This window comes from Dromiciops gliroides, chromosome 2 (genome assembly GCF_019393635.1).
Source record: "Dromiciops gliroides isolate mDroGli1 chromosome 2, mDroGli1.pri, whole genome shotgun sequence".
Lineage (NCBI taxonomy): Eukaryota > Metazoa > Chordata > Mammalia > Microbiotheria > Microbiotheriidae > Dromiciops > Dromiciops gliroides.
In genome coordinates this window covers 52,599,237-52,624,964 of record NC_057862.1, presented here as the reverse complement: position 1 = coordinate 52,624,964, position 25,728 = coordinate 52,599,237, and the positions used below count along the sequence as shown (strand labels likewise).

Genomic DNA, 25,728 nt, shown 5'->3' with positions numbered 1-25,728 from the left:
CTTACCCTTGTGTCCCCACATCTACTATCAATCAACATACTATTTTAGTATATTTACCCATGTACTATTTTTAGTATAGTTTATCTTTATTTGGTATAATTTATTTATAATGCACGTTAGTATATTTATCAATGAACCAGCGTTTATTAAGCACCTACTATGTGCCAGCCACTGGGGATATAAGTACAAAAATGATATGATCCTGACCCTCTAAGATAGATAGCATGAGAGTTCTCAGCACCCAGAGAGGGAAGTTCTGAAATGGGGAAGTGTATAGAAAGTGTAAGTAGATGGTACCAAGGACCCCCAGCCTAGGACTGGTCAAAAGTAGTGAGATGAGAGTCATTGGAGCTATGAGGTAAGCCTGGGCCAGGCCACACTTTGGCAGGAAACTGGAATCTTTTCTTCCTTGCTCATGCTTCTGTTTTGTCTGGATGAAGTTACTGAATCCGTTTATCTCTCTGCCTGGAGAATTTTTACATCCAAAGAGACTTCATGAATTTCCTATTAGAAAGAAGAGCTTATTTAGTATATTTCATGTTAGTGTTTGCTTGACTAATTTAGGATGACCATCTATAAGAGGGTTTTAAACTGAATTCTCTACTTTTTGTGCCTTCATGAAAAGCCATAGATGTTGCATAAGAAAATCAAGATAGTAAATACCATCCTTCCAACCTATTATCTTAAAACTTTATGTAATAAAGAATGTAAAATTCATAAAATATTTCTTTAGCCTGTCGTCTTAGATTTTTGCTATGCAAGAAGGCCTTCATCTGATCATTGTTATGACAGGTACCAAATTTGTGAGGCTGTAAACAGAGCACAAATTAAAGAAAAAAAATTTTCTTTGTTCAACCATTCTCTAGTATGATTGTAATTTTTTTTTACTATCTTTTTACTATCACTTTCCATAATACTTTATCACTTGTTGCCAGGATGTGCAGTTTGACCAAAAATTTTAAAGTTGAAAACTAATATCCTAAGGGAGTCCACTTTTAAATTAACTTGATTTTTCTTCTTATTTTTGTCTTTTTTCTCTTTTCATTTGGTAAGATTAAACTAATTGGCATCTGCCTAAGCAAAATATCATGCTTCTTCCATCAACATCCATCAAGCTTGTGCCCCACACTAATTTAACGAAACTCATTGACATAATAATACCTTGAAAAAGGTTAGCTGATATAAGATTGTCATTTGGCACTTTTGTTGTTAAAATCAGCAAAATGGGTTTGGGAAGGGGTTATCTCTGATTTGGGGTACTGTTCATTGGTACTTTAGCCCCATAAAACTCTAGATATTGAAGGTGGGGAAGGAGGGGGACCAGACTGCCTTTCATGTGGTCACCTGAGCTGTCTCTCTTATATAATTTCTTTAAGCTAAAAGCCCTCTTGAGAAGGGGAAACAAACATCCCTCTTCTAATTAGATTTTAGTAGAATCAGATATGAGATATTTTGTTTTAATTTGGAGCAAAAACTGTTTCTAAATCATTATACTACTTTATAATTTTAATTTCATTTATACCCTCAGGGACACTAATTCTTTCCATTGTGGTTGTATTGTAATATAGTTTTAAAAGTGACGGATACAATTAATTACTTTGATTACCGTGATTAGAATACATTTATCAAATCCCCCCCCCCCCCCGCCCAGATACTGTGCAAAGTAAGATAAACAGCTGTAGTCTGAACCCTTTAGGATTGAACAGTACAGTACATAACAGATGACAGGTATAGAATCCATCTGGGTCAGAGTTATGTTGTACTTCAGGTTTACAAAGTACTTTCCTCTCGCCAATTCTGTGAGGAAGGTATTTCAAGGATCATGGTTCCTGTTTTACATATAAGGAAACTGAGGGGAAGTGACTTCTGCAGGCCCTCTGGTGCTCAGGAGGATCAGAACGAGCACCTCAGGCTTTTGTTTTACTACACTGTGTGGGGACAGTCCAAAGAGACATCAAAGAGTCAGAAAGACCCAACCCAAAAGAGTTCAAGCATGTTCTGACATGATCCTCAATGGGTATAGGATATAAATAGCCTGTTAGCTCTGTCTCCTGAACAGTAGCAACAAATGTCTAGCTTCTGTTTGTAGTGCATAAAAGCCTCAGAGATGAAAATCAATCCCCTCTTGCCAGTGTGTTCTTAGTACCCAAAATGGTTTGCTAATGGGCTTATACTCATTTAATAAGAGAGTACATTTTCTGAATTTAGGCTTAGGTGTCCATTCCTCTTGAATAGAAAGAAACTAGGAGTTTGGAGGTTTTTTTGTTGGTAAAGGTTTGGAGTTTTTCATCTTTTGGTAGTAAGGACATATAATAAATGGGATCACTACTAAATATGACCTTTATTCCTTTTAATTTCCATGTCTTTTTCTCTCATTTCACTTTAAAAAATGCTTGGAATTGGTAGTTCTCAGCTTCTTTTGTATGTTTTGGTATAGCTTATGTGGTTGTAGCATGTTTCCTAGTCTTGCTTGTTTGTTTTTTTTTCCCCTCTTGCTTCTCATACTTTCTACTTATTCATTTTTACATTTAACAAATTAAAGTGAGAAATATGTGTTCTTTTCCTTCTGCTCATAATTGACAAGTCCTCTCAAATTAAACATTTTTTCTTATCACCACATTTTTCAAACTGTCAAACATAGTAAAAATTTAACAGGCTTTCAGCAAAACTATTTCTTAGTAAAAAAATGCTGATTTCCATTCTTTTGGTGTAATATTTTATCTTTTATAAGAATAATACTTAGGGGCAGCTAGGTGGCACAGTGGATAGAGCACTGGCCCTGGATTCAGGAGGACCTAAGTTCAAATCTAGCCTCAGACACGTAACACTTACTAGCTGTGTGATCCTGGGTAAGTCACTTAACCCCAATTGCCCCACAAAAAAAAACAACCCCAAAACAAAAAAACCCAGCCAAACTCAATAGCCCTGTGTTTCCTAAGCCAAAGAAAATAAATTACTTGTGAAATAATTCCCTTTAAAAAAAAAAGAATAATACTTAAAGTAAAAATCATGTTTCTTAAGTCAGAATTAATTCACCCATTGCCTTCATCTATGTTCCTTTTTTTAGGGGACGGAAGTATTTTCAGTTTCCCTACTTTTCCTGCCCTTAAGATGTTTCTGAAAGACATTGTCACTGGATCTAGATTTTTCATTACTTAAATCTCAGGACTAGAAGTCAGAAGACTTGAATGCTAGCTCCAACAGTACCATAACTTGCTTTGTGGCCTATGGTCTGGGTCTCAGTTTATTCGTTTGTACAATGAAAAGATTTGGTTAGACGATGTTATGGGGCAGCTAGGTAGTGCAGTGGATAAAGCACCAGCCCTGGATTCAGGAAGACCTGAGTTCAAATCTGACCTCAGACACTTGACAGGTCCTAGCTTTGTGACCCTGGGCAAGTCACTTAACCCTCATTGCCCCAGGAAATAGATAGATAGATGGATGGATGGATGGATGGATGGATGGATGGATGGATGGATGGATGGATGGATGGACGGACGGACGGACGGATGGACGGACAAATGATGTTCTATGTGTTGGAGCTCTAAATGTGATTTCTTATTGTCTTGATTATGTTTTATTCTTGAGTCACAGGGCACTGAGAATTTAGACTTTTTTTGTTCTTTGCACACTCTACATCATTCCCAATAGAGTTCCTGAAAAGAGGATAAATTCATGTCAAATAAAACAGAACAACTTTTATATTCAAGTTAAAGAGTTAACATTGGGATTGAAGGTGATATTGATTATGATATTTATAGCCCAGAGGATACTCTAAGTGAAAATAACCTATATTTAAAGTGTAAATGTTGAACAGATGAAATATAAATTTGGCTGTAGTGCTGGTTGAAGTTTTAGTAAAAAAAAAATATGTTGACATAAATTTCAAAATAAGTCATATACTTTTATTCTATAAAAGCCCCAAATTCCCATACCTATCAGTATAGAAAGCCAAGTAACTAAATAAAGAGTAAAAATATTATTTCTCTTTAGAGAGAAATGGGGGCTCTCCCTACCCTTTGGGAAGCCTAGTTTTTTGTTTGTTGTCACAGATAAAGTCATATTATGGAATAATGTCAGAGATCTTATCTGTATTGAAAGGGGTATCCATGATCAGGAGAGTAGGCTTCTCCCCTCCTTGATGCTGGAAAGTGGTACAGGCAGGGTGAGCATGTAAGGTAACAAAGTAAGAATAACAAGTCGCAACTTCCATGGGATGGATTTTGATGCATTTCTAAACATGTCTGTTTTGCCTTAAATTTAAGTTAGTAATGGGTTTCATATTCTCTAAAGATGAAAACATTGAGTGGCCACACCACTGTTCCTTTGCTTTCAAGTACTTAATATAATATAATTTGAGAGCTTGAAAGGAGCTTTAGGGGTTATCTAGTTGAACCTACTTCTTAATCACTGAAAACTAACACAGTTTAAATGCTGGGTTAGTAATGTTGTTTTATCAGCATAGAAATTCCTCCCACCCCAGGATTGTAACCCATCTATGATTTTATAGACTGAGCTGCCCTGAGGCTCAAAGAGGTGAAGTGTGACTTGCCCACATTCCCATTGCTAGTACTGTCAGTAGCTTGTTTTGAACACAGATCTTTCTGACTCCAAGTCCTGTATACTCTGTGCTGCTTCTTTAGTACATGTAAATCTTTGCTAGATTTTCCGTTGATATAAATGAGTAACTACACATTCCATCTCTAGTCTTACTCACTAGGCTACATAAATTCTACATATTCTACTTTTTCTCATAATCCATGTTTTCATTTATCATGTTAAATCTCAGCTTTAAATTAAAGTATTCACTATCACTTGTATATTTTTGTCCTCGTTGTTCACTAACAGAATCCTTGCTTTAAAGAATATATCACTGGGGGCAGCTAGATAGCACAGTGGTAAAGCACCGGCCCTGGATTCAGGAGGACCTGAGTTCAAATCCGACCTCAGACACTTAACACTTACTAGCTGTGTGACCCTGGGCAAGTCACTTAACCCTCATTGCCCTGCAAAAAAACAAAAAAACAAAAACAAAAAAAAAGAATATATCACTGGATTAAAGGAGAAAAGGGAAATTGTTTTAAACTTATAAACTGTAAGTTCCCAAATGTATTCAACAATCACATACCCATTTTACTTGGGAGATGAATTCTCCCTTGTTTTTTATTTGAACAATTTATATCTATAGTCAATACATTCCTAAGTTTAAATGAAAAACTACTCTCACAAGCTGAAAAATACTTGACATTGTGTGACTCTCAATATGATTACCTCCAAGCTGTTGGCTGACATAATTTATTAATAGGAAATTATTTTTTCATATAGCCCTCATTTTTTCAAACTACTTCAAAAAAAAAAATCTCTTGACTCGAGATTTCACTTCCTTTTAGTGAAGCTTAATTACATTGGACCTTGTTAAAATCAATTTTCTCTACTTTACTAGGATAGAATTAGAAATTTGTTTTTTACCATAAAATGGCCAACAATTTCATCTTAAGAGAATAAAATGATCAAATAACAGTTTTCAATTTAGTTACTAAATTTAGAAATTGGATTGTAGACTACATTGGTACGTTTCCTTTTATATCATACCCAAGGTAGTCTGAAAGTATCATTTGATATTTTTAAGACCAGATTGTGACTTCTTTTTTATGGAAACCAGTGCTTTTAAAGTAGAAAGCCTCGTGTATCTAAAAATTTTTATTTTGCTTTTATTTGATAAGGAAGAGGCAGTATATTTCAGATACAAATGAAGTTAAGCCAACTAAATTTACCTACTTTGTTAAATGTGAGCATGGGAATAAATACAATAATTAGATTTAATCATTACCCTATCAATTATTTAGGATTTGTAAGAAGGGTTTTAACTAACCCCCTCTTTACAAATGCACCACCGTGATCAAAGTAAACTGGTCACTGATTCTTTAGTTTTTCCATTGATTAGATTTTATTTTTAAAACCAAGCTTTTCTTGGACACCCAATGAAATTTTAGACATTTTATTTTTATTTAAAGGTTCTCTAGTCAGTACTTCATATAGAGTGCTTTTAGAAAATATCTCACAGTAACTACCCTTTTATGCCCTTTTCCTCCTAAATTGAAAAATCTGTCCCCAAGTATTTGATAAAATCTTGTTTCCTTTGGAAGGAAATTAGGAATTTCCTTTTCTTTTCACTGGGCCTTGCAGGTAAAATAAAAAACTATTTCTGTGTGTTCTTTTCCTGTCTCAGGTTCTTAAGTGTTGCAATGTGTTGTAATCTGTATACTTTATATATGTGTATGTGTTTATAGAGAGTTTGTTTCTTGATTTTTAATTTTTTGGTTTTGCTTTTTTATGTAATCAAACGTTCCCGATTTTTTTTTCCTTTCCTTTTTCTAACCTTTCTTCCCTCTGATCAGGATTTCTGGCAGGTACTGACTCATCAGCATGTTCTTTCCATTAGTCTGTGCTCTGGAGAACGGAGAACGTAGTTATGCTTTGGGCGTAAAAGAAAGAGTGCATGCTAATTTCCTTCCCCTGCTCCCTTCTGAATGGTTTGATTCATGTCACTTTTAATTGACGTTTTATCTTGAATAGAGACGATTAAAACATTAAGTGAGTCCTTGAGAATATAGTAGCCAATAAAATTGAAAAGGGAACTTTAAACAGATCTAGGAAGGAAGTTTTGTGCAAAGAAAAATATCTGTGTTGTATTCATTAATATTCCTGAAGAAATGTGCAGTTCCCTTTGGTAGTTCCTATTGGCAGTTGGCAGTCTTTTAATTCTGGCTAGGGGGTGCCTTAGGCAGTGAGACACTGGCAATTTGAAAAGGAGAGTTGAACTAACTTCTGTTATGATTTAAAAAAAATTTTAACTCACTAGATTGTGATATTCTTGAGGACTAGAGCTGAGTTACTTTACATCTCCATGTCCCTATTACCCAGTACAGTTTATCACATGTTATGGGCACTTATGTTTGTTGACTTGAATCCAGCAATGGTCACCTCACAGGGGAAAAAAAAATCTAGGTTTTTATTGTTTTTAAGTCCACTTAATAAAACAAGGGAAAGCTATTGCTTAGCTGCCTGAAGCCACATCACTTGGTCTGGAACCTGTAAGTAGAAAAAAACAGTGAGCAGATGGAGAGGGGTATGAAAAAAGAACATGGCAGAAACCTTCACTGTTTAGAAGACTATAGTCACATACATACATATGTACATACATACATACATACTGCAAGAGGGTCAGTCTCTCTGAGAACACTTTGAGAGTACAAACATGTCAGGTGTAATTTGTCTTCTATTCATGTTTATTACTTTGTATATTATGCCCCCAAGTGCCGGGCTTAAGAAAATAGAAATCACATAGGAAAACTGAATCATAAAAGTCCAAATAATTACATGTAATAATTTTATGGTTCCATATAAAGAGTTCCTAATCTGCCATGTGGGCCGCTAGTGGAACACAGAATAAAAGTTGTATCACATTTTGATCAGAGCTCACCTCTATTAATAGTAGCCCCTTACTCAACTGGCTTTATTCATATTAGGAGTAACGCTGAGAAGACCCAGGCAGAGCTCACAGATATAACTTGATAAAATCATCTTTGACGAGTAAAATGGATTAATTAAACATCTCAGCTTCAAACATAATATATTTGTTGGGCCCCCAAAATTGGAATTTACAAATGGAGAAGGGAATTAATTCAAACTCTGTGACAAGTATCATCCCAATTTTTAACACTAGAGAGCCTGATTTTCAAGTCACTATGGTAGCCCTTCATCTAAAGGGAGACAAATGAGATGAGAAGCTATAACTTCTAATTTAGGAAAAATCCTGCTGTTTTAGCAGTACAATTTTTAATAAGCATATAAGCTTAGTTTGTGTTAGGTAGCTGAGTGCTTTCTATTTCTGGCTGTTATATACTAGGCTCTGAATATGCAGAATATCTTAAACCTTTCCAAGAAATGGGCCCTGTTTCTCTCAAAACACAATTTTTCAAACAGTGAGCCACTCAGTCAGAAATTCATGTGTGTGCTGACTGCATGACTTTAATTTTATAATTAATTACATTCAGTTTTAGTTATAATTACCTGTTATCCAAATCTACTAGCATGATACCTTGTAGCAGCAATAGCAGCAGGCAGGTAAGCAGGCCCTGCTGACCTAATAGTTTGTGAGTGCTAGGCTAATTAGGTAGAGAAAATGTGTTTAAAACCTCAGGAAGATCATAGTTAGCCCTCTGGCTGCATGTTGGATTGCTAGCCCTGGCACCTGCAGCATGGTATAAGAATCATCATGGCAGCAGTAGACTACTGGGCAAGGAAAGGAATCCTGTATTTAAGCGCTGATTAAATACTGAAATACAAATATTAATTGGATGTATAAATATGCCAAATTTGGTCTCTTTCTTCCTCAGGTGAAAAAACTGTCACTTTGAACTCAAAATTGCTTTCTTCCAGAAGAACATTAAATGCTTTTCATTAGTTTTCTTTGAAATACAAACTCAAACTCAAATTGCACTTGTGAGACTTAGAGCTTGGTGTACATGCAAGTAACTTGTAATAGATAGCAATACTGAAATTTTCCTATAGTTTCAACTCTACAAAAGAAGATAGCCTAAATGAATTTGTAAAAAGGCACACCTTTTTATTAGATTTGCTTTATTACTGCCCAGAAACAGATTGGGGACCTAAATGTACACTTGGTTTTTTTAACCATAAAGATTGTTTTGTAAGCAACCAAAAAAATGCTGCTTCTTTAACCTAGAGCTCTGTAACAGTGAAAACTTTTTATTTATATTTTATTTTTTTATATTTTTATTTTTATTTTTATTTATATTTTTATTTATATTTTATTTTTATTTATATTTTATTTATTTATATTTATTTATATTTTAATCAGTGAGAGAGCCGGTCTTTTACCAGAGGTACTACCTCTTTGTTTTGAGCTGTGTTATAGTCTGCTATGAAACATGCCCCTTTAATCATGTTTAAATTCAAAACCGGGGCAGCTAGGTGGCACACTGGATAGAGCACCAGCCCTGGATTCAGGAGGACCTGAGTTCAAATCTGGCCTCAGACACTTAACACTTACTAGCTGTGTGACCCTGGGCAAGTCTCTTAACCCCAATTGCCTCACTAAAAACAAAACAAAACAAAACAAAACAAATTCAAAACCTTATCGATCAAGGGTCCCACACTAAGTAGTACTGCATTCTCAAGGATCTTTTGTGAATTGCTTAAGTAAGAGTCGTGAAACTTGAAAATTGTTCTAAAAAGATTTTCTTTGTAAAAGGAAGTAGGGGAAGAGTTTTCTTGTGTTGCCTTCAGTGAGTATAACTCTTGGTAACACATCTGCATCTTTTGGACTGCCATAGGTCCTTAGACGGAACAGTTCTTTTCTAGGCTGTCCCCAGATCAGGCTTTCCTCGCTTGCTTTTATGGCAGGGACTCCTCTTTTGCATGCCCAATCCCTACTGCCTGTAGAAAGTAGAGGATTGTTGGGTGTTTTTTTTCTCCTTTTCCATTTGTGGTATAGAATGCTGATCTTGTGTTTCAGATGCGGCTTGTTACAAATGGTGATGGATATTTATTGTGTTTCTGGGAGGAATGTCTATAAATGTGTTTCCAATCTCTGGGTACCACTACTACTAACAATTGTGACTTTAGCCCCCACTTTTCACCTGATCTTTAAATTCCAGAAGCAGCTTGATTGTAAGGTTCTCAGAAGGGAGGTTTAAAATTCCTGGTTTTTTCCAAATATTAAAACCAGTAGGCAACAGGATTATTTTAAGTTTTATTGCTTCCAAATGTGAGATTAACTGAGCACATTGGGGTTTGTCATTATTGATATATAACCATAATGGCCATGCATTTTAATGCTAATCTCTGCATGTTTAGTGTTTTCATCACAAACATTAGTTTAGAATTCAATGTAACATGAAAAGAATGGGTCCCAAGATAATTTCCCTCACTTTTTTCAGCAAAAATATTTAAGTGAGTTTTTTGTTCACCCAAATCAAACTTTGTGAAAGTAACATAAAACCATCATCCAGTTGATTGAATCACAGGAGTTGGAAGCAGAAGGGTACCTTGGAGATCATCTTGCTCCTCATCATCATTTGATAGAAGGGGAAACTGAGGTCTAAAGAGAGCAAGGGGCTTCTTAAAAGTTGCACAGAGGGGCAGCTAGGTGGCACAGTGGATAAAGCACCGGCCCTGGATTCAGGAGCACCTGAGTTAAAATTCAGCCTTAGACACTTGACATTTACTATCTGTGTGACCCTGGGCAAGTCACTTAATCTTCATTGCCCCCCCCCCCAAAAAAGTTGCACAGATAGTAGTAGCAGAACCAGCATTCAGATCCAGATGCCCTGGCCACAAATCTTGTGCTTCTTTCACTTTCCTACAAGGCCTCTCTAATTCAGCTCACTGTATTTTAATGAAGTCACTTCTTCACTTTGCCAGTTTTGTCAATGCCTGGCATTTTAGAGGTGAGTTGTATAGACAGACTTGTGGATATCTGTTCCAGAGATTTAGTGAGAACAGTTCTTGCTGATGCATATTTATTTCCCTCTAGTTTGATGTAGCTTTTGGTTCCAAACTCAGTTCATTTAAAAAAAAACAAACCCTGCAACAATTGCAGATTACCCATTGACATACTTTTGGGTGCCTCTGATGACTGCCAAGAAGCATTTATAAGTCTTTTCAGTAAGTGAGACCTAGATCAAAAGTGCTTATACAGCATTACAAACTGTGATCCATTAAGAGTTATATGGAACCACATCATTGGCTCAAGCCTTGCTCTTCAACCACAGGGGAAACTCGCTTGATGCAGTTAGAGGGAAAAACTAGAGGGCTTAGAGTCTGATGGAGGGTGGAAGGGGGGAAACAGTAGCAAGCTTTTCTCACTGGACAGTTCACATTTGTGTTGTTTCTTTAACTTGAGGAAGATTCAATTTGACCTAATAACAGAAATTTCAAGTTACATTTAGGAAAAAAAATACATATATATATATATATATATACATATATACATGCACACATAGGCATGTTTGGATTATATGTGTGTATATATATATATATATATATATATATATTTGTGGGAGTGTGAGATATATTTTAAGATAAAGATTTTACAGTATTATAAGTCTTGAAACAGCAAGTGGTGATTGTACTTATAGATGGCTGTTGTAAACTCTCCATCTGAGGAAGGAGAATTCCAGGAGAAGTGATGGATATTCTTCAGTATTAATTAAATGGGAATCTGAACAAAGATTTTGGTTGTTTTTAGAATTATGTTTCTCTAAATGGGAAGTTGGAGAACTATACTGAATTGTTTTTCAAAACTGGGCACTTAAGGTTGATCCCACCTTAGGGACTCTTGTAAGTGAGAAGAGATAATATGGCTCATACGAATTGAAGCCATGTTGTTCTGGCAAAGAATTTTCAGCATCTCACTGGTCAGGACTTAAGAAATGAAACAAAACAAACAAAAAAACACCCTGACAGCTACCAAATTTCACTTTGGACATTAGATAGACATTGACGAAAAAAATATATATTTGTTGCCCAAAACTTCAGTTAAGGAAGTTGACGAGGAATACATTGTGGAAAATAATAAACTGAAGAGATTTCCTCTTTAGGATCTGATAATATCTCATGAAGATACTGTAAGATAGAAATAGATCATAATTATAAAGTGAAGTGTTCTCTTTGGAGAGCAGTGTTATATAAAGTTATTTGTGTATATGTGTGTGTATTTTTCTTACTATTGAAGCTACTTAAATGTTCTTGGGTATTTGATGCGTAGTCATTTATCAAAGGAAACATGAATATTTAATCCTAACTTTCTGAGGACTCTGCAAAGCCAAAAAGTGGTCAGAAATAGGACTAGAAAGACAATTGCTTTCGGTCAGAGTGAAGTTTATGGTATGATGAGCATTACGCTAGCACAGTTTGTTACATAACTCTTTTCATTCTGTCCAAACTGAGAAAACTGCAGTGAGAGAAATGAGGTATCTCGAAGCTCCATTAATTAGGAATAAACCACAATTAAACTTTTATTCCTGACTTTGCCTCTAAAAGAACCTTGTTCCAGTTTCTGGAAAGAGTTAATCCATTTTTTCTGTTAGAAGCAACTAGTTGATACAGTAGATAGAGTACTGAGCCTGGGTCAGGAAGACCTAAATTCAGATTGGACTTCACACACGTGCTAGCGTTGTAACCCTGGGCAAGTCCCTTAAATTCTCTCTGCCACAGTTTCCTCATCTATAATATGGACATAATAAGGGTACCTAACTCACAGGATTGTCAGGAGGTTCTAATGAGATAATATTTGCCAATACTTAACACATATATTTAGTCCCTCTTCTTTCTTCCCCTACTTTGCAGCACTTTGTTAGGTTGGAAATGTTATATAATTGCTTAGGATTCATAACTTATTGGTTTTTTAGCATATATTTGTATACCACATGATCACTGATACATGAGCATAAATTATAAGGATACATTTATTGAATTGTGTTTTCCTTCTCTTCAGATAGAAATATTGTCAATTTGAAATAATGTGTCAAAATTCCTCTCCTAAAGAGGAAGATTAAATATTCTTTATTAGTCTGCTTTTGATTTGGAAGTATAAACTCACTAGCACTTGAGGGATTTAGACCTGCTTGTAAAATGCATATAAATAATGAGGAACAAGTGTCAGTGTGGAAATTTTCCCTCACTGTGAAACTACAAAAAGAGATATCCTCAATTAATTTGTGAACTCCTGTCCTTCCGTTTTCCTGTATGAAACAGCAGGTGCATGGCATGGGACAATATAGAAAGAGGACAGAATTTTAAATCAGAGGACCCATTATGCCACGTACTGCCTGTGGAACTTTGGGCAAGTCGTTCAACCCCTTTAGGCTTCCTCTCCTCCTCTATAACATGAAAAGGTCCCTTCCAGCTTGAGCTCTGTGATCTTGTGACCCCTATGTTCCCTTACAACTCTGGATCTAGAATCCTATGGCCTCTAATGCTCCTGATACCTTTAAATCTATAGTTCTTGATCCACTCTGATCTTTTAAGGGTAAGTATTGTTTTGCAAGCAACCTAAACACGCTATTTCTCAAGCCTGTAGTTCTGGATAGTGAGAAAATCTTTTTATTTAAAACTTGAAGAGGAAGAGTTAAAAAGTTTAGTTCTTGGTGGGTGTTTGTTTTAAAAGTAAAAATAGTCCAATTCATCTTCATCAAAAGATCCCAGAACAAATATTCTAAGTGGTTTTTGTGGCAGGTTAGTGAAGTATTTGAAGCAGAGTAACTGTGGAACCAAAAACATATTTGAGAGTCCTGGCTGCCAACTACATCTTTATCCTTGTAAATGTATACTATGGGTCCTAGGAAGGCCAAGCAGAAATAAACAGTTGTATCAGCACAAGTCTACTGTCGGTCCTGTAAAAACAAATAAAAGTGGGGCAGAGGTGGCGCAGTGGATAGAGCACTGGCCCTGGAGTCAGGAGTACCTGAGTTCAAATCTGGTCTCAGACACTTAACACTTACTAGCTGTGTGACCCTGGGCAAGTCACTTAACCCCAACTGCCCCACCAAAAAAAACCCACAAAAAACAAATAGAAGTGCAGTGTAACTCTTAAAGCCATTGAGACCATGGTAGGACTCATGTAGTTTTTACTATTTATATGATACTTAATCTAAGAGAAACTGATACTCTATACTATAAAGTAGTTCAGATCACTAGCTAGATCCTTTTGGAAAGGTGTATTTATTGTTTACTTTAAGTTGGGGCCAGAGTTTTGCATATAATAGAGTGAAATTAATTTTAAAGCCATGTTTTAATCTTTAAAACAAGTCAATCTGTGGCTAGTTCATGTCTGCAGTTAACAGAGTAAGAGTAACACTCATTTTCCTTTTTTTAATGTTTTAATTTTATTGTTCTAATTTTTTCAATTATTAAGCACAATTAAGCAAACCAAATTCCTACATTGGTCATTTCCCAAAATGCATTTCTTATTCTGCATATTAGTCCATCATGTCTTTGTCATGAGATGGATAGCATCCTTCTTTATCAGTCCTCTGGAAACATAGTTGATCATTTAGTTAATTAAAAGCTCTTATTCTTTCAAAATTATTCATTTTTACAATGTTGAAGTTATTCAATTGTTCTTTTCTTTCTGCTCATCACTCTGTTAATTCATACAAGTCTTTCCATGTCTCTTTGAAACTATCTGCTCATTTCTTATAGTACAATAATATTACATTATATTCACATACTACAATTTATTCAGTCATTCCCCAACTGATAGATACATGTTTTTAGACATGTCTTCTTTCTTTGATCTCTTTGGGTTATAGGCCCAGCAACCCACTTACCAAAATACAACTAAGAACTATATAAATACAACTACAAAACATTAATGTTTTGTTTTTACAAGAATACACAACACACCCACCTAAATACTTAGAGAAATATTACTTATTCAGTGCCATATCAAACTACCAGTGAATTACTTTGTAGATGTAGAAGAAATAATAACAAAATGTATCTAGAGGCTCAAAGATCAAGAATCTCAATGTGAGTAATGAAGAAAGTGGGAATAAAGAGGGCCTGTGGCAGATGTCAAACTATACAACAAAGCAGTAATTCTCAAAACAAGTTGTGAGAGAGAGAGAGAGAGAGAGAGAGAGAGAGAGAGAGAGAGAGGGGGGGGGGGGGAGGGGAGGTGTATAATACACAGAAGCAAAGAAATCGAGTAGTCTAGAGTTCAGTAAATGAAGACTCTAGCTACTGGAGTCAGGACTCATTATTAAAGTAAAACTGTTGAGAAATTTGGATCACAATATGGAAGAAATTAAGGTTAGACTAATACTTCACACCTTACCCCAAGATAAGCTCCAAATGTATATGTGACCTAGTATAAAAAGTCACATCATAAACAAATGAAGAAACAAGGAAGAAATTACCTATTAAATCTATAGAAAAGGGAAGAAATCTTGACCAGACAAGGGGATAGGATCATAGAATGTAAAATGGATAATTTTGATTACCTAAAATTAAAAAGTGTTTGCACAACTAAGATTAGAAAGGAAACAATTACCTAGGAAAATTTATTACAACAAATCTTTCTGGTAAGTCTCATTTTCAAGATCTATAAGAAACTGGGGCAGCTAGGTGGTGCAGTGGATAGAGCACTGGCCCTGGCTTCAGGAGGACCTGAGTTCAAATCCAGCCTCAGACACTTGACATTAGCTGTGTGACCCTGGGCAAGTTACTTAACCCCATTGCCTCACCAAAAAACAAAAACAAAAAAACCCAAGATATATAAGGAACTGATAAAAATGTATAAGAATGAGCCATTCTCCTAATTGAACATGATTTAAGGATATGAACAGGCTCAATGGAAGAGCCCCAGGTTTTCTGTAGCCATATAGAAAAACGCTCCAAATCACTGATCATTAGAGAAATGCAATTTAAAGCAATTCTAAGGTTCCACCTCACACTCTTCAGATTGGTAAAGATGACAAATGTTGAAGGAGATGCAGGAAAACAGACATACTGTGATACACTTTTGGAGCTATGAATGGGTCCAGACATTCTGGAAAGGACTTTGGGATTATGTCCACAAAGTTACTAAACATTGCAGGCGTGTTCTTTAATTTGTTTTCTTGAACTTATATTTTTGCATCTTTTAGGCTATTCAACAGATTTCATTGTGTTTTTTTAATCATTCCAAATTGCATCATAATTTGCATTTTTTAAGAAAAAATGTTTTCCCTAAACTCAGTAGAAATGCCATTGATAAAACTTGTTCTAAATGTCCAACATAGAAAGCCTAAATTCTGAGATTCAGCTGCATGGAATGGGGTCTTGATAAAATGTGACTGTATTTGAATGTTATAACCTTCTTAATTTACATGTTCCTTTTTTTTTTTTTTTTTAAAGTGAGGCAATTGGGGTTAAGTGACTTGCCCAGGGTCACACAGCTAGTAAGTGTTAAGTGTCTGAGGCCGGATTTGAACTCAGGTACTCCTGAATCCAGGGCCGGTGCTTTATCCACTGCGCCATCTAGCTGCCCCCTACATGTTCCCTTTTAAGAGATGGTTAACAGGGGGCAGCTAGGTGGCTCAGTGGATAAAGCACCGGCCCTGGATTCAGGAAGACCTGAGTTCAAAGCTGGCCTCAGACACTTAACACTTACTAGCTGTGTGACCCTGGGCAAGTCACTTAACCCCCATTGCCGCTCAAAAAACCCCAAAAAACAAACAAACAAAAAAAGAGATGGTTAACAGTCGAAACCTTTAGTTACATATATGTGGTCTTGGCTGAATCAATCTCAAAAGTATATACTGGATACTATGATAGCATCAAGTGCTATGCTGGGAAATTCAGTCCCCTTCATGACATTGTTTTATTTAGAATATTGTCCTGTGCCTTCTTGGATTATGTAGGTTAGTGTTATTAATAATGTTTTAAGTATACTTGCTTTCTCTCTCATACATTAATTTTTTTCTTCTTCTTCTATGTTAGGTATTATTGTGGGTGTTCTTGTTCAGCCGTGTCCTATTCTTTGTGACCCCCTTATGGGGTTTTCTTGGCAAAGATACTGGAGTGTTTTGCCATTTCCTTCTCCAGCTCATTTTACAGATGAGGAAACTGAAGCAAACAGGGCTAAGTGACCTGCCCTCCAGAGTCACACAACTAATTAATGTCTGACACAGGATTTGTGCTCAGGTCTTCCTGACTCCAGTTCTCTATCCACTGAGCCACCTACTGCCTCCATGTTAAGTATTAGCAGACTCTTGAACTAAAAACCAAGCCCCTTAGAGTGGGTCTATGGATTATTTTATAAATAAGATGTGAATTTAAATAATCTTTCATAAAAATGACTCCTTCTGAACAATAAGGGAAAATGCACATCATTTTTAGTCCGCTGAGGAGTTTTGAAGCTTTTGTCAAAGTTTTCCTGGAGCTCTCTCCAGAGGTGTACATCAAACCAGACCTCTCATAGAATAGAAAAAAGGATATTGTGTACTATTTAGGTATTTTCCCCCCCCAGGGCACTCAGAGAAAAAAACCCTTTTCTCCTGTACTCAGTCCTTCCCTACTCTTTCTGTAATTTCTTTTTCTTCCTTCCTTTCTTTCTTTCTTTCTTTTTTTGGTCATTCTTAATCTGTACTTCCCTCATCTTTTGAAAACTGAAGGAAATATATGTCAAAACTACTAAAAGATCTTGGATGGTTTAAATGTTAGTGGCACCTTGCTTTGAGGCCAAGAAAGCTTTACAGACAAAAAAAAATGGCTTTTTTGTTTGTTTTTAGTGAGGCAGTTGGGGTTAAGTGACTTGCCCAGGGTCACACAGCTAGTAAGTGTTAAGTGTCTAAGGCCCGATTTGAACTCAGGTACTCCTGACTCCAGGGCCAGTGCTCTATCCACTGCGCCACCTAGCTGCCCCAAAAAATGGCTTTTTAATAAAGAGAGAATTGGCTCTTGATTTTATGCTTCATGCTACACAGATTACATAAAATTTTAAGAGATTATAAAATTTTCGTGTACTCTCTAAGGTAGCATGTATTGTTTTGGACCCATTACATATACACGCACACACACACACACACACACACACACACACACACACATACATACACATTTATACTTCTTTTTGCTTTGAACCACTAAGAAGTTTTGAGGTTGAGAAAAATATTTACTTATACCTTTCTCAACTTCCTAGGTGCCCAATTTCATTATTCCTTAGTTTCTTAAAGTCCATTCTATCCATGACCAAACTCAAAAGCTACAATTACTCTGTGTTGACTTGAGGAAATAATCTATGAATCTCAGGAGGACCTGAGTTCAAATCCAACCTCAGACACTTGACACTTACTAACTGAGTGATCCTGGGCAAGTCACTTAACCCTCATTGCCCTGCAAAAGAAGGAGAATCAGCAGCAGCCATGTGATACAAAATAATCTAAAAATTGTTTGTTTGTTTTTTAGTAATCAAGGATAGGATTTTTCCTCTTTTTTTCTTTCTTCTCTTCCCCATTCTAGTAGATCTGTTACACTAGGAATACTTACTTTAGCTTTGAGCAATCTAAGAAAATGATTTTTACAACAGATTTTATGTCTGTGCCATTAATATCTATGATTAATTTCCAGAATTATTTTTATCCCTTCAGACATTTAGCAGAGATATTTACAAACTCTGGGGATGATAGATGCATTCTAAAATGCTTTGTATATCCTTGCTGGCAAATGTATTTTGTTTACTATTAGAGTGGTGAAAAAACAATATGCACAATTTAAATGATACTTATTACAACTAATTTGCAAGTTAAAATGTAAAATACTCCCATAAAATTCTTCCTACCCCAAAAAGAAGTTTAACAACTTATGTGAGGAAAACTGTAGCTTTATATATCATTAAAATTACAAATCATGGAATAGAGAAATTTCAAGACAAGATGGAATTAGTTAGTCTACAACTTTTCGTTTCACATTGTCTCTCATAGATGTCGTCTACAAATAACAGTTAGCAATTATAATAAAAAATGAAACTTGTTAATTTTCACTAAGTGGGAATAACCATTGAAAAAATGCTGGATATGCCTCTTATCAGTTACCCAGAAGTTAAAACATTAAAATTATTTTCAGTTTGAATTCATTTTCTACTAAATGTATTTTAAAAGATAAAGTAGGTAACTGATTTAAAACATTTGATATATATTTTGTCTTTTTTTTACTTTGAAAATAACTGACAATAGGAGGGTAGAGTGAGGGTAGAGATCAAGGGCTAGTATATTATAGCTCTGATACATGATAGAAATCAGCATGCTATCATTGTCTGACATTTTGCTTACAATTATTAATTTTTCTTTTCATTGTGTCAAGTCAATTCTGTTACAGAAAACTTAAGAGACTAAAGTTGTTCCAAAGAGGAGAGACTTAGATACCATTTTGCTCTACAGAGATTTGTACTGTCATGATATTTATCAAAATAGCATTTGTACTCTGTCTTCTGATAAGTGGGATTAACCAGTTGATTATTAGACTAAGAAACCAAAGTTGTGATTCCTCTGCCTCAATTCTATCCCATTTTCCTTTTCACTTTGACCTGTCTTTTTTTTAAGGGGTAGAGAGAAGGAGCTAGTAGTATTCTTCTTACAGAAGTTGTGCTCTTGTTTGTGGAATATATTATATATATTTATGTATGGGCAGCTAGCTGGCACCATAGTGCAAAGAGTGCCAGGCCTAGAGTGAGGAAGATTAGTCTTCCTGAGTTCAAATATGGACTCAGATGCTTACTAGCTATGTGACCCTGACCAGGTCACTTAACCCTGTTTACCTCAGTTTCCTCATCTGTAATATGGGTTGGAGAAGGAAATGACAAAGCACTCTAGTATCTTTGCCAAGAAAACCCTGAATGGGGTCACAAAATGTTGGACATGACTAAACAACAACAAAATATATTTATGTACGCATGTATATGTATAATAGCATAAACTATAATTCTTATACATTATTTAGCAGTATACACAGTTTCTTCAGGGCATGCAAATTTAATATTAATATGCTTTGTTTCCCTCACTCCCACTTGTCTATCCCCAAATAAATGTCCTCTTGTTGTATAATGAATCATTTGAGAGTTTTATTAATTCATATTTTGACAGATTTAAGCCTAAATTTCCCACCAGAAAGCTTTTCCATTTCAGGCTTCTTTCAATTCTCCCATTTCCCCCAAACTTCTATTTGATATTTGGGTGGAGGAGCCAGTATAGCTTACTTAAAGTGGAAATTGTTAGACTGTTTTTCATCCTTTTTTCTATTGGTTAAAAGAACTAATCTTTAGATATGGGTACAAATGAAATGAGAGAGAACCTCCAGGGGATGCCAGCCACCAAAGCTAAATTGCTTCTCTCTGTCATTGACCTAATGTACCTGCTCTTTGGAGCTTTCCCCACATCATCCTTCTCTTCTGAAAGGGTTACCATTCACCCTGACACACTGACGCTTCCTGCTGTTACTTTCATTTGATTGGTTAACCAGTTTTCTTTCCTTTATCTTGTATATGATGGGATCCCCACTAGACTGAGGTAACCCATGGGTCAGTTGTACAGCTGACTGTTGGCCTGATGGTGTTTGTTGGTTTGGTTTCCTGATACTCTTCCCAAGTTTATGCTCGTATTGTGCTCTGCTTATATGTGCTTGCATGACTTAATGTGACTTTAATTGCACTTAGTTTCTTTAATGTTCGATGTTATTTTGATATCCCCATGTATGAAAAGTTTTTGCAAAGCTACATTTTTTTTCCAGCACAGATGAAATTCAGTACCCAGTCTAACCTTAATGGATCCTTTTCAGTATTTGAGGATATAGAGGTTTAAAGTCATCAGGTGGCCTTTGACTTGGCTTAGGAGTGAGAATACAGAATAGATAAAGAAAAGTCTAGTTCAGTGACCCACAGAAATGTAGTAATCAGGACAGCCCAAAGGGCTAGTAGTAACACACAGCCTTAACTCTTTGTTTAGCCAAAAGGTGTTAGGTTGTCTTGGGTAAAAGCTAAAATTTAGAGAATCCTTCATAAAATGGCATCAACCAAATGTACTAATCATGGTAAAGTTAAATATTAATAACAAGTCCCAAACTTAGCAAACATACTTTATTTCAGATTCATCTTTGGATAATTTATTTGCTGTGTTACAAAACTTAATGTCCATTGAAAAATTAGATAAAAACCTTTGTAACTAAGTATATCAGGAATTGATTTTCTGGGTTTCTGTGAATAACAGAGCAGCAAGGTACTTGATGAGAAATTAAAAAAGATCTTCTTAATGTCTTTTTGTTTCATTACCTTCATAACCTCTATAGGAAGAGGGTAAATTCCGTTTAGAGTCAAAACACACATAATAAATCCTTGCTCGAGCCAATATGTTTGTCAGAAGGTTTTTTACCTGTTAATATGTTGGGACTCTTTTCAGTTTGCCAATTCCACATTATGTCTGATTTGATACTCAAAAGTGCCTTGTAATTTCTGTATTCTTGAAGGCTGTAAAGGATCCATTGATTTAGAATGGCCTTCAAGAATGTGCTTATGAGAAATAGCTTGAAGCCACTGTGTAAATAATGGCTCCTTTCTTGGTGTTCATTGACTAATTTGTTATCTTCTTTCTTTGGGGGGGCTGGACCACTTCTAGAGGATATCTCAGGAACGAGAGAAATTTGCTGATGAAGGCAGCATATTTTACACACTTGGAGAGTGTGGACTCATCTCCTTCTCTGACTACATCTTCCTTACAACCGTCCTTTCTAGTAAGTATAAGGGCTTCTTGATTTTAAAAATTATCTTTTGGAAGTATAAGCAGAAAAAGGACAGGGAGGGAAAAAGAGTAAACTACATTCATGGAGTAAGGGAGGGAAAGGGAATAAATATGTAGCTCCTAATATGTGCAAGGCATGTGCTAAGTGTTTTTTACATACGTTTTATCACTTGATCCTCACAACAACCTGCCAGTTAGGTGCTAATATTATCCCTATTTTAAACTTGAGGAAACTGAGGCAGAGAAAGGTTGCTTAAGATCACACAGCAAATAAGTATCTGAGATGGGATTTAAACTCAGGTCTTCCTGATTCTAGGTCTAGCACTTTATCAGTACTGTACCACTAACTGTTTCTAAATAAGTTAATCAGTCAGGCAAACAAGACTTAAAGAGTTTTTTTTTTGGTTTTCCTTTTCTGTTTTGGAATTCTTTACGACTACATAGATCTACATTACAGCAAGGGAAAGAGAAGGTTACAGGATTGAGGGTAAAATGAAAAACAAAACATCCTGCAAGCTTTCATTAAGGTAATAGCAGTGGACTGCACTCTGCTGGCTGGAATAGCTTTATATTTCTGTCTCTAGTCTCCACTCCCATTGTGGCCTTTTCAGTAAAACCCCAGTTCCTCTTTTGAAACATAGAAAAGTGGCTCAGCATTTGAACCTGGACCGTGTCCAATAGTGCATCATGTATGCATATTTTGAACTCTTTTAACTCCAAATTTGACCCAAGGAAAATACGGGTTTGGTTATTTCAAAAACTTATTAGTCTCTGCGTTATGACTGTGAGCTTTCCTACATATAGAAATTCCATCTCACAAAATGAAAGCTTTCAGGGTATAAAGAGGGAAACAATATGAATATTCCTAGCTTTATCCTATTTCTTTAATTAACACTGTATATTACAGTCTCTCAGCAGAGCAAAGAGTTCATTTAAAATTCACCCCAATAACAAACCTCTCTTACTTCCTCAATCCAGCCACCTTTCCACCCACACCCCCTTATTTTCTGCTATACTCACCATCAACAAATATTTTTTGAATGCCTGTTACATGTAGGGTACTATGATAGGTGTTATAGGCAATACCAAAAAATAGAAATCATTGTTCCTGTCTTTAAGGAGCTATGGGCCTGCATTTATAGTCATGTGCTCAGTGCCTGCATGAAGTCACTGGAACTGCTCCAACAGTGGTAGAAATTTTGCACTGGAGCAGGATGAAGCTCAGAAAGAAGGCAGTTGAAAGGAAAGCATCCCTGGGATCTTCCCATGTGTCATTTTGTACATACTGTGGGAGTAGAGTATCTCATATCACATTTGAAAAGAGCCATAATTAGTCCTCTGCTAAAAGTGCCAGAATTGTGGTCATGGGAAAAATAAGTTGGTGTGTTATACAGACACTTTCCATGTGCATTTCATATTGATAATAAAATCCCCTGACAAGGAGGCAACATGGCAGGAGAAATCAGGAGACTTGGATCTTAGCCCATACTTTCCACCAGCTATCCCAAAACATGACTTTGGGTAAATCACTTCACTCCTTTGGGTGTCACTTTATGAATATGAATAAAAGATGAGCTGTGAAAAGCCTTGAAACTCTGATTCTTTATTCCTCAGTTACCTAGGCCCCTCTACAGCCAAACAACCCTTGTTATCTTCACATTATCTGACTATTCAAATCTGTTAATTTAGAGGTTTCAAATACATATATTTTAAAACATAAGAATAAAATTACAGTAAGAAGACTTGCTATATCATTCATTCAGATTCCTGCTATCCACAAAACACTATACTATGCATTGCAAGCGGAATATAAGACTAGTTTCTGTATATCTAATCTAAAGCAAGCTTTAAGTTAAGGCAACCTAAATTTTCAGTTATTTCTGTCTCATATTATGAAAAGTCCCTGCAGCTGTTGATGCCTTTAGACCACAGATGGTACCAGTAAAGGATGGAGAATGTGTCCTTTCTAGGGGAATCATTTCCTTCCATCCAAGCATGCTTTCTGATGATAACTCAGGAACATGCTTTGTTCTATTTTCTTCCTTCTTCATGAATCCTATAGGTTGACACCCTACCTCTGTGATTCAGATAGTTTCTGGCAGACTGACATGTGGATTTTTACAGCATGAGTTAAAGAGAGCAGTCACAGCTAGAATTTCCAGTCCTGTCCAAAGGTATTTTCCCTTTAACAGCTGGGACTCTGAACACTGTCAGATGTGAAACAAAACTACCCAAGAGAACAACCACATCCCAGCTCATTTGAGGGAAAATGAAGAGCTCACTAAATATCAATAGTTTTTCTAAGGATCCTTAACATTCACAAATAATAGTCTCCACTTGTTACCTCCATTTCTTCTCTCACTCATTTCTCAGCTCATTGTAGTTTGGATTCTGACTTTCTCATTCTACTGAAAATGCCATGCCAATTACAAGTCACCTTGTAATTGGCAAATCTGGTGAGCTCAAGCTCTCATGAGTTGAACTATACAGGAGATTATTGGAAGAGAAGGGAGACCAATTAGTAGAATATTGCTGTAGTCCAGCTGAGAAGTGGAAAAAGCCGGAACTGTGAGAGAAGAGAAGGGTATGCTTGGGAGAGATACTGTGGAGGAAGAATTAATAGTGATTGGCATCTGATTGGATTTGTTGGGGTGAGAAAAAGTGAAACGTTGAGAATGATACAAAGATTGTGTATCTTAGTGACTCAGAGGATGTCAGGGCCCTCATTAGAAATAAGTGATTTCAGGGCAGCTAGGTGGCACAGTGGATAGAGCACTGGCCCTGGATTCAGGAGTACCTGAGTTCAAATTCAGCCTCAGACACTTGACACTTACTAGCTGTGTGACCCTGGGCAAGTCACTTAACCCTCATTGCCCAACAAAAAAAAAAAAGAAAAGAAATAAGTGATTTCAGTATGAATTTAGAGGGGAAAATAACGAGTGCTGGCTTGAAATGTGTTGAGTTTGAGGTGTCTTCAGGACATCCAGTTCTAAATGCCAAACAGGCAGTTGGTGATGTGGGATTGGTGCTCGTGGAAAGACAAGGGCTAGATATATAAGAGCATAGGTTTAGAGCTGAAAGGGACCTCAGTAAAAACCAGTCCAACCCCCTTCTTTTACTGGTGAGGGACTAAGACACGGAGAGATTGAGTGAGCTAAGTTCCCATATAGGTACTATATGGCAGAGATGGAATGCAAATTCACGTCCTCCGAGTCCATATCCAGTATTCTTTCTGTTCAGTCATTTGCATAAAGATGGCAATTACACCTGTGAGTGAAGAGAGCAGTTTCAGCTGAGTGATAATGTCAGATGCTAGATTATAAAGATTTGAGGAGTGACAGAAAAGAAAATGAAGGCAATAAATGTGAACTGCTTTCTCTAATCTGGTGTTGTAAGGGTTTTTTAAGGGTGAGTAAGATATAGGCATGTTTGAAGGCAGCAAGGAAGAAACTAGTAGATGAGAGTGAAGATTAGGGAAATAGAGGGATGATTGTGGGGATGATATGCCAGAAATAGAATCCAGGATGCCTGTAGAAGAGTTGTCTTTGGTGGGAAGGACCACTCCTTGATTTGAGACTGAAGTAAGAGAAGAGGATATGGGGAAGCCTGTTGAGTAGTGTGAGATAGTGTGGAGTAGTGTGGAGATAAAGAGCATGAGAAAGAAGGAGCTCAAGGAAAATGGATTTTCTTTTTTCATTAATAAGCCAAGAGTCTGGGGAAGGGTGGCGTGAGAGACTTGAGAAGAGCTTCTGACAACTGCTGGAGGGAATGTTATAGAGAATCAATTAGAGAAAATTAAAAGTGTTACTTTCCTGCAATGAAGACCCATCTAAGTTGAGCTTAGGTGAACATAAGTTTATATTGGACCCAATTAGGATAGTGACATGGCTTTGTCTAACTCCATTCAGCATCATGTGAGTGAGAATGGAAGGAGATGATAGTTGTCTGAGGCAACTCTCTAAGACTCTAAGTTAACAGAGAAATCACAGTTCTACACAATGGAAAGGGTTGCCCCCTCAGCAGTTCCTTACACTGATAAAATCATAGGTCTGAGCAGAAATAATAAATTAAATGAATGAATGAATGAATGAAGAGATATATGGGATCAACAGTTTTAATTTCAAACTTTGACATATCTTAACACCAACTAGTGCTAAACTAAGCCAAATACTCTTGCTAATGGGAAGCCTTATGAAAGAAAAGTTTTGCCCATTAACCAGATACAGGTTAATATTATTCAATACAAGCGGTGCTAATAATTACTGAGTCTCTGGGTAAAGTGAAATTTGTTCAGTTCATAATATTATCTGGAGCTTGGACTTTAGTCTTTTAACAGTTTATAAAATGTCTTATTCATATAATATATATAATTCATATATAAAATATATCTTATTCATATATAAGACAATTAAATTTATACACCTACTAA

The 25,728-nt window shown here is 36.2% G+C and overlaps 1 protein-coding gene across 5 annotated transcripts in view; it reads left to right on the top strand.

Moving 5' to 3' along the window:
• The window catches only part of MICU1 (mitochondrial calcium uptake 1), a 238,752-nt gene that overhangs the window by 80,044 nt on the left and 132,980 nt on the right, over positions 1-25,728 (top strand). For 2 of the 5 annotated variants that reach the window (XM_043987831.1, XM_043987832.1), the window contains exons 6-8: positions 6,399-6,410; positions 20,070-20,075; positions 21,177-21,291. In XM_043987831.1, coding sequence (XP_043843766.1) covers positions 6,399-6,410; positions 20,070-20,075; positions 21,177-21,291 — 133 coding nt within the window. The remainder of the gene's footprint in view (positions 1-6,398; positions 6,411-20,069; positions 20,076-21,176; positions 21,292-25,728) is intronic. The other 3 variants (XM_043987835.1, XM_043987834.1, XM_043987836.1) reach the window with 3 other exon arrangements.